The sequence below is a fragment of the Lithobates pipiens genome, unplaced genomic scaffold (genome assembly GCF_037356315.1).
Source record: "Lithobates pipiens isolate NorthernLeopardFrog02 unplaced genomic scaffold, aLitPip1_a1.2 Scaffold_24, whole genome shotgun sequence".
Lineage (NCBI taxonomy): Eukaryota > Metazoa > Chordata > Amphibia > Anura > Ranidae > Lithobates > Lithobates pipiens.
In genome coordinates, this window is record NW_027507786.1 from 16,122,187 (window position 1) to 16,132,713 (window position 10,527).

Below are 10,527 nucleotides of genomic sequence, written 5' to 3' on the forward strand. Positions count from 1 at the left end.
TATCGCGGATCTGAATAAGTTAAATGTGGTAATTCAGTAACCGTCATATATAATATATTATGGAATGTTTTTACTCTGCAGTTGAACTTGTGCTTAAAAATGATATCAAATAAATATGTTGGTACAAAGAAAGGAAATGAAGATCTTTTTATACAGTTCATCATTCAAAACCATGTTTTTGTTAATGGGAGTTTGTTTACAAGATCTGTCGGGAATATCCTTAGTGATGGGATTGATTATTGGAAACTTACAATTGATTCTACTTTAATTAAATGGAAAAATAAGAAAAATCAGGTAAAGCTATATGAGATTCTTTAAGGTTTTGCAGAAAAAAAGTCTTAGAAATGTGCGTTATTCATATCATAACTATCAACTATCAGAACTATTACCTCCCAGCAAGGACTCTTCTTTTCCCAAGCTATAGCAAGAATTATGTAAGAGTCTTTTCTCCAGCGTTTCTCTCTAAGGCACCATACACACTATTCGATTTTCTGTAAAATTTTGTCAGATTTACCAAAATCATATACTACGAGGCCAAACCTTGATGCCACGTACACACGATTGGATTTTCCGCCAGCAAAAGTCCGATGTGAGCTTTTAGTCAGAGATTTCGACCGTGTGTATGCTCCATCAGACTTTTGTTGGTGGAATTCCCGCCGGCAAAAGATTGAGAGCAAGTTCTCAATTTTTCGGTCTGGAAAAGTTCCGATCGGAAATTCCGATCATCTGTACCAATTCCGATGTGCAAGATTCCTACGCATGCTCTGAAAAAATTTGACGCATGCTCTGAAGGATTAAACTTCATTTTCTCAGCTCATCATAGTATTGTACATCACCGCCTTCTTGACGGTCAAAAGTTCAGAGGACTTTTGTGTTACGGTGTGTATGCAAACCAAGCTTGAGTGAAAAATCTAGCAATCAGTCACTCAACTATTAAGATTTTTAGTGTATTTAGTTGGGTTTACAGAAGTGGAAGTAATTTTTCTTAAGTAATAGTGTACCAATGCTCCATCTTGAACCCCTCCCCCCATTACATCTGTATGAAGTATTTGTGGATCTAAAAAAAAATCGTTAGAAATCTTACTGTGAAAATGTATTATGCCATGATGGGTGCAAATAACTCTAGGGAAGCAAAAACACTGGCAGGAATTGAAATAGGCTAATGAGATGTTGGCTTTGGATATTTTGGAGGAACTCTGGGAAGAAGGGAAGTTGGAGGAAATTGAATTGCTGGAGAAGGTGAGAGGAGGAAACTTTGAGGGTGAACTATAATGCCCCGTACACACGATCAGAAATTCAGTCAGAAAAATCTTGGATGGTTTTTTCGATGGAATTCCACTCAAGCTTGCCTTGCGTACACATGGTCACACAAAAGTTCTCTGAACTTTCAACAGTCAAGAATGCAGTGACGTACAACACTACAACGAGCCGAGAAAATGAATTTCAATGCTTCCGAGCATGCGTTAAAAATGTATATGAGCATGCATAGGAATTTTGCACGTCAGAATTTGTACAGACGATAGGAATTTCGATCCAAACTTTTTCCGACCAAAAAATAGAGAACCTGCTCTCAATCGTTTGCTGGTGGGAATTCGGCCAGCAAAAGTCAGATGGAGCATACACGTGGTCGCATTTTCCAACCATGAGCTCTCATCTGACTTTTTCTGGCCGAATTTCCAATAGTGTGTACAGGGCATAACAGATGAGGGTCATGTCTAAAGCCTCCTTCCATCCCCACTGACTGAAAGGCAATTTCATTCCCACTTTCTAGGGAGCCATTTACTCTGAGATCATCCAGGTTTGTAAGGAAGCCAGAAATGATTTTAGATCTAATTTGTCATGTAAGGAGAAGTAAGTTATTTGGGGTCTGATTTATAATGCCAATGTCTAATTGTTTATGGTGCACAAAGCTATGCCAGAAGAGATGTGTGGTGGCATTAAGTACATCTGCACTGCACCTTGCCATAGCTTGTGTTTGGGTTCCAATAATAACATCACAGATACTTTCTGATGGGCGTCCAGAAGTTATGTCTTAAGAAATAAAACTTAAGACAGTCTCACCTTATAAAAACACAAATAATATTATGTTGTCATCTCCTTACTGAACATATAATTTCATGAATCAAGTTCATTCAGGCATGAAATATGTAACATTTTGAAAAATGATTAGCTGAAGTCAAGTATGTAAGACAAAAAGTTGGCTTTTAAAATCTAGTTACTGATGTAAGCATAACTTAATGTTCAAAAAAAATATCACACACATTCATTTGGTCATTTACTACCGTATATACTCGAGTATAAGCCGAGATTTTCAGCCTCTTTTTTGAGGCTGAAAGTGCCCCCCTCGGCTTATACTCGAGTCATCGCTGTCTGCCCGCTCGATCAGCGTGTCGAGCAGACAGACAGCGGCCATTCTATTCAAAAGCCGCGCCTCCGGCTCCGCCTTCGCCTGTGATAGGCGGAACACTGAATTTCCCAGCAGCCTGTGTTCCGCCTATCACGGACATCGTATCATCCTCGTACTACGGACGAGGATGATACGACGTCTGTGATAGGCGGAACACAGGCTGCTGGGAAATTCAGTGTTCCGCCTATCACAGGCGAAGGCGGCGGCGCAGCTTTTGAACTTTACAATGGCCGCCGACGAAGAGGGCACGGGACGGCACGGCACGGGACGGGACGGGACGGGACGGGGGCAAGGCAAGGCACGACACGGGACGGATGCAAGGAGGCAAGGCACGGCACGGGACGGAGGCAAGGAGGCAAGGCACGGGACGGAGGCTCGGGACAAAGGTAGGCTGGACACACACACACACACACACACACACACACACACACACACACACACATGGATGGAGACACACACAGGGATGGATGGATGGATGGATGGAGACACACACACACAGGGATGGATGGATGGATGGATGGAGACACACACACACAGGGATGGATGGATGGATGGATGGATGGAGACACACACACACAGGGATGGATGGATGGATGGACACACACACACACAGGGATGGATGGACGGACACACAGGGATGGACGGACACACAGGGATGGACGGACACACACACAGGGATGGACAGGCATGTCTCACCCTCGGCTTATACACGAGTCAATAAGTTTGCCAGTTTTTTTGGGGGTAAATTGGGGGCCTCGGCTTATATTCGGGTCGGCCTATACTCGAGTATATACGGTAATCAGAAAAAAAAGGTTTTAGAGTTTGTGTTAATAAAATAAAAATAAAAGGTGTTGTTGAAGTACACAGTCATCAGATGGTTTCCAAGTTGAAGAATCTCAGCACATTAATTGCTCTCCATAGGGGAAGAGATTTCATCTGATAAAGTAGGATAGAGATGAGATTACATCTCTTGTAAAGTGTTAATTATACATTTCAAAACTTGTTTTTCTAAAACCAATATAAAATATATACTGTATAACATACAACATGTTGCTTTCTGTTAGGTTCCAAAATCTCAGTGCTCATTAAGTTGTCTCCCAGGATACCGGAAAGTTCCCGGCTTAACTGTGTCTCCGTGTTGTCATAGCTGTGTCCTGTGTTCATATGGAGAAATGTCAAATATTACAGGTAATGGCCATGAAATATTACTGTGGGTATGCTCTTATTGTATGCATTGTCTCTAAAGAACATTAAAAAAGAACCTAAAAATAAACAACTTAGCTGATTTGATATGTTGACGCACATTAATATTTGATTATATTAATATTAATAAACCAAACAAGATATCCTGTAAGTGATCATAGTGTTCATTGATTTTATTTTGTTTTCCAGATAGTGAAAACTGCCTGAAATGCCCCGACCATGAATGGCCAAATGAGAACAGAACTCGCTGTATATCCAAACAATCAGGCCGCGTACACACGGGCGGACTGTTCGCCCAACTTTGTCCGCTGAACAGTGTTTGGGCGGACAGTCCGCTCGTGTGTGGGCTTTCAGCGGACAGTTTCAGCGGACAGTTGGACGAACAAGGTTTTTCGGAAATTCCGTAAAACTGTCCGCTGAAACCTTGTTTCAGCGAACAGTCCGCTCGTGTGTAGGCTTGTTCGTCAAACAAAGTTGCACGCATGCTCAGAAAGGATTTTCACGCCGAAAGCTATAATGCAGTGTATAGGACGTCGTATTTTTCGTCCCGTCGTATGTGCCGTTCACGTCATCGCGCACGGTTTCAGCAAACTGTTCGTTCGTCGTGTGTGGCCATGTCCGTCCATGCTAAGTTTGAGCGGACTGTTTGCCGAAACTGTTGGACGGACAAAGTTGGGCGAACAGTTCGCGCGTGTGTACGCGGCCTCAGAATTTCTTTCCTTCACTGATGACACACTCTCACTAGTATTTATAGTCCTCTCACTGTTGTTTTTTGGGATGACTCTTCTAGTTCTCCTCATTTTTATTTTCCACCAGGACACACCAGTTGTGAAAGCCAATAACAAGAGCCTCAGCTTTGTCCTCTTGGTCTCCATCATGTTGAGTTTCCTCTGTGTGTTCCTCTTCCTGGGTCGTCCTGTGGATGTAACCTGCTTGCTACGCCAAGTTTCTTTTGGAATTCTCTTTACAATAGCCGTATCTTCTGTATTGGCCAAGACTATTATGGTTTGCATTGCCTTCAAAGCCACCAAACCCAACAGCGTTTGGAGGAAATGGATTGGATTAAAACTGCCCATCTGTATTGTCTTAGCTTGTTCTTCTGTTCAGGTTATAATCTGTGTTAGTTGGTTGTCCATCTCTCCTCCCTTCCAGGAATTGGACACACACTCATACCAGGAGAAGATCATCATTCAGTGTAATGAAGGGTCAGTTATCGGGTTCTACTCTGTCCTGGGTTATATGGGGATCCTGGCTGCTGTCAGCTTTATTATAGCTTTTTTTGTCAGGACATTACCAGACAGTTTTAATGAAGCCAAATACATCACCTTCAGCATGCTGGTGTTCTGCAGTGTCTGGATTGCCATGATCCCGGCCTATCTGAGCACCAAAGGGAAATACACGGTGGCTGTGGAGATATTCGCCATACTGATTTCCAATAATGGTCTCTTATATTGTATATTTCTTACAAAATGCTTTATAATTCTCTGTAGGCCGGAGCTGAATACAAAAGACTATCTGCACAGTAAAGGAAATATATAAAATCTCTTTTATTTTAAGACATCACAAAATGTGGAAAGTTATGCAAATTATACATGAGTTTTTGATTTGGCAAAGTTGAAAAAAGTAATATAACATTTTAAATCCTACTTATAGTGTAAGAGAACATCATTTAAAAGCAAAAAAAATTAAATATACAGTATGTCAACTAAATTTAAATATGTAATAAAGAATCCAATCATCCAGATATGCATGCTTCCAAATCATTAAAAACCACAAAAACAAAGAAACAAACACAGAGCCATAAAACCAGACATTTGTACTGGTACCATAAAACCTAAAGTGTGAACTCCACACAGATATGAAAGACACAAATTATTGCATCTCTGTAATCAATAATATATCATTAAATGTATTTTTTCAAATGCTAGAAGTGTAAGTATCTGAATGTGATGTAGTTTTGACCTCTTTTGGTCCCCTGACTGCAGATGTCTGACCGGGAGAGGGGGAAGGAATACAAGTAGCCAATCGCTTTTACTGAATTATACGCAAGCAAGCAAGTCAGAGTACAATCCTCCTCACTCCTCTTTCCCTCTGTAAAGCTAAGCCCTGGGTTTCAATTATAGGCGGAGTGTCTGAAGAGAGGCAATCCCATCCTTATAGCAGCTTAGGCAGGAGAGGCTTTTATTCTATTACTATGCATGATAGCAGAGTTATTCAACAGAAAATTAGTGATTATTAGGCCTTCATTCCCAATGGCAATATATACAGGCATAGACATCCCATTTCCCCGTGAGTAAGCCATGATGGGTGTGGTGAAATGCACTGGGGGTAGAGCTACATGCTTTTTGCATGCTTGTTTTGTTGAGCCCAGCAATATATATATTGTAAGGTTTGCACATAGCAGTAAGACCTTGGTTTGAGAGTAACTTGGTTTGAGAGCGTTTTACAAGACAAGCTAAATTTTTAAATACATTTTGACTTGATATACAAGTGATGACTTGATATACAAGTAGCGTCATGTCACAACTAAGAGATGATAGGCGCCTCTAAGTGAAGCAATATGGTTACATTTAATGAAGGTACAACGTGATAGTGTCAGGGGCATCTAGTGCTACTGCTCCCCATTCCAGCATCCCGGGTTTTGTCTGTGGCCCTCTCCTTGTCCGTCTGTCCACCTGCAAGGTGATTAATGTGGTCAGTGAAAACTAGGCTTGATATAAGCCATCCAAACTCTCACTTGCATGCTTGTCATAGAGAGTGATACTTGTTCTACCACATTTTCTCTCACACTGGTAACCCAATAAAGTAATTCATTACATATTGCGAAGTGTGGCCACTGCTCATCAGTGCTCGTCAGTGAAGGAGAAAACAAAAATTTATAACCGAAACAAAGAAAAAATGTTTTCTTCTCAAAAATGTAACTGTTTTTAGTTTGTTTAGCAAAAAATAAAAACCCCAGTAGTGATTAAATACCACCAAAAGAAAGCTCTATTTGTGGGAAGAAAATTATAAAAATTTAGTTTGGGTACAGTGTTGCATGATGACGCAATTGTCATTCAAAGTGTGACAGCGCTGAAAGCTGAAAATTGTAATGGGAAGCAAGGGGCGAAAGTGCCTGGTATTGTGGTTAAAAGAATTTTCAATTGTTATTGTTTCACTTTAAGCATCATTAAAATCGCTGCTCCTTTAAAAACAATCTTTAAAAATAAAAATGTTTGCATTGATACATGTCCCTTGTGGCAGTTCCCAGGCTTCCATGCCCTTTCTATGGCCAAAAACTTGCATATAAGCCTTAAGAATGGGGACATTTGATTTTTCAGGTTGGCGACCCATAGACGTTACTAGAGTTTGTGGCTCGGGTCTGAACTTTTTCTCCATTTGGGATTTCTGATGCGAACCAAACTGGATGGTGTTCAGCCCATCACTATTTGGCTTTGACTGTCCAAAATTGCAGATTTAATTTGTAATGAAACATGCATGACAGGATGAATAATGCTGGACAAGACTGTGCAAGGTACACAGAGTAACAGAGGAGTCGCATGACTGTATTAATGCTCTTAGTACTAAAGGGAACTCCACAAAATACTGACCCCTGCATGGAGTACGCATGATGGGAAGGGCCTTTCCTTTAGTGATGGAGAGTTTTTTTGGGGACAGACAGGACAGAGATTACAAAGGTTACCTTTCAGAACTTTGCTAGAGCCCTATGAGCAACTAAAGCCACCATGTTGGAAAGGCATCTTTTTTTTACGTATATATATATATATATATATATATATATATATATATATATATATATATATATTACATTTTCACACAAAAGTATACAATTTTTGAATCAGGAATAGTATGCCAGCAAGGGCAAAAAAGTAAAAGACATAGTATGACATAGTAAGCAAGATAAAACTGCGTGGCTTGGAGCCTACAAATATTCATATGATAACTAGTAACATAGAAACTAACCAATAATTCTATCCTTAGGTGACCTAAGGAGTGGAAACAAGGTGAACATTTCGACCTTAAATGGTTAGAAAGATTAATATAGTTATGAAGAAATAAAGAACCTTTAATATCAAATAAGGTATAGAAAAATACACTTTTTGCACTGGGATCTTAAGGGTTAAAATCATCAAAAGTTTATTAATCATTAAAAAAAAGAGCTCATAACACAATATGCAGGGTTTGCAAAATAATAGATATAGTGAATGGTGTAGCTCTACAATAAGACAATAGAATGCTTAGATAATCTTAATATAAACATTGACGTATCATCCCTATATACCATCATCTCACATCAACAAGACCGAGAGGCAGTGGATTATTATCTACGCTTGGGTGACCTTAAAAGGCGCCAAAGGAAATTCTTGTTGAAACTTTTAGATTACACAATGGGCCACAATTACTTTTGGTTTGAGGGCATTTATTATTTGCAGAATAGGGGGGTGGCCATGGGGGCTAAACTTGCTCCATCCATGGCAAATTTCTTTATGGCCAAATGGGTGGAGGATGTCATCTATAAGAATCCCAGAGCAGAGTTGGTTCTGTGGAGACGCAATATAGACAATGTCCTCTTCCTTTGGGGTGGCGACTTAGAGTTGCTTAATTCCTATTTGACTGAGCTCAATCTTAATGATAGAGGCATAATTGTGAAATACAAGTTTAGTAAATTCGAAATTAATTTTTTAGATCTGAATATTAAAATTATGGAGGGTAAATTTACTACATCTACTTTTTCTTTAAAGAGACAGATCATAATTCTCATTATTACCAATAGATGTCACCACTCAGCCTGCTTAAAATTGGTTCTCAAAAGTCAATTTTTGAGAATAAAAAGGAACTGTACTGACAGGCATGACTTTCTTCATGAGACCTCAATGCTCAAGTTGAAATTCTTGGAGAAGGGCAATGGGCCACAATTACTTTTGTAGTGGAAAAAGGAAACACTGCGCTACTATGATAAAATCAGCAGCTAACACTCAAACAAACAAAGTTGAAATAAATATGAAACAAAAAATGTAGCGCTAAAGTGAAAAACACAATGACGTGTAAAAAGTGAATAGAAACAAATAATCCATGTTAAAGAAGAGGTCTCACTCTTATTGTGAGAAAAACTGCAAAAAGTAATAAATATGCAAAGCTCTGTACAATATACACACAGCTATATGTCAGAAAAAATAGAGCTGTATGGTACAAATACTGAAAAAATGGGCAAAAATCTGCATTATGAAAGAAGTCCTCTTATCATATAAGACAGAAGAGATCAATCTTCCCATCTAAGTCATAGGTCAAGGCGGGGAGGAAACCAACAACAGTAGCCTGTTTGTCTGAAGTGGTATTGGAGGATTCAACCTTCTATGGATACAAGATGGATACTCTTACCGGAAATGTTGGACCCACCTGTCCTACGACAGTGGGTCTACAGTGCTTGTAATCCCCAAGGATTAGGTTCCAGCTTTCGATGCAGTGAATCCTAGTATGCCATCCCCATGTAGACGTCCTCAATCCTGGATAAAGGCAAGTAAAAAAATAAAAATGAAAGAATAAAAAAATAAATAAATAAATAAAATGTAAAAAAATATAATATAATATAATAATAATAATAATAATAATAATAATAATAATAATAATAATAATAATAATAATAATATAATATAAAAAGTGTTAGAAATACAATTAGAATAAGGAAAAATGAAAATAGAAGAAAAGATGTGTGTCACAGAATAAAAAATGCATAAGAAAATATAATAGAAGGGGAAAATGGAAAGATGAATAGGAGTTCCACTGGGTGCCTGGACAAACATCAGATAACAACTGGTTAATATCCAATAAGAATAAAGAGATTGTTTTATAGGTGAATCCCAACCTGAGGGGGGATTTTTACACCTACATAATGTTAGTAGAAATATCTAGATATCCCATATACCTAGCTGCGGGTTGTATTGGCTACATAACGGATGGAGTCATCATGTACAATCTATTGAGTGTTTAGTATAAATTAAAATATACATAAAAATTCAACAATCCTTGTAGTTTACAGTTTAAAAACGAAAAAGTTGTGCGACCAAGAGAATAGCACATCTATTTTAATTATGCATACTACACCATTCGTGAGAGTTATCCCTTATGGCTTATAAACCAACCTCATGATGTTGGATGTATTACCACTATTGACTTATAATAGCCAGCTCAACATCTATCAACCCCCCTTTTTTTGACATTACCTAAAGCTTATCAACCTTATTCAATAGATAAACCCATAAGTATAAAAATAAAATATAAGATATAAAAATATCTGTAAAAAAAAGAAAAATCATTCAAATAGACTACAGTTCATCTCCATTAGGATCTGTTAATGAAAGAATTGATATCCCATTCGATATTAATACCTTGTGGGTGATGAGTTTGCAATTTGTAGATCCAGAAAGTTTCCAGCCTAGACACACCTCTAATAGAGGCTCCTCCCCTCCATGGTGCAATATACTTATCTATGATAAGAAACTGAGTCCAAGTTGGGTCACGATTGTGACACTGTCGGTAATGTCGTGGGACCGTATGTTTGGTGCTACCTTGTTTTATCAAGTTAATGTGTTTGGAAGCCCTCGTGGTAAAAGATCTTATAGTGCAGCCCACATACTGCTTGTCACAAGGGCAGGTCAGCATGTACAAAATTGTTTGATACTATAAGTGTGGCCTGTGATGGTCGATTTAAATTCTTTTGTGATTTTGCACCCATATGTATTGTATTGACACACGAGGCACCTTTTACATGGAAAGTAACCTGTCCAGTTATGAAAAAAGGACGGCCTAGTTGGGGGGTTGATAATAGAGGGTGCTATTTTGCTTTTAAGCGCAAGTAGACCTCTATAAACAACCTTAGGTCTTTCTGGAATAATAGAACCCAGAATCCTATAATTTCT

At 38.8% G+C, this 10,527-nt stretch overlaps 1 protein-coding gene across 1 annotated transcript; it reads left to right on the top strand.

Annotated features, from left to right (window-relative positions):
* Positions 1-4,325: 4,325 nt before the first annotated feature.
* Positions 4,326-5,402, top strand: LOC143929684 (vomeronasal type-2 receptor 26-like). Its single transcript, XM_077453627.1, has one exon. The coding sequence runs from the start codon at positions 4,388-4,390 to the stop codon at positions 5,147-5,149; it is 762 nt and encodes a 253-aa protein (XP_077309753.1). The 5' UTR covers positions 4,326-4,387; the 3' UTR covers positions 5,150-5,402.
* The last annotated feature ends 5,125 nt before the right edge of the window (positions 5,403-10,527 follow it).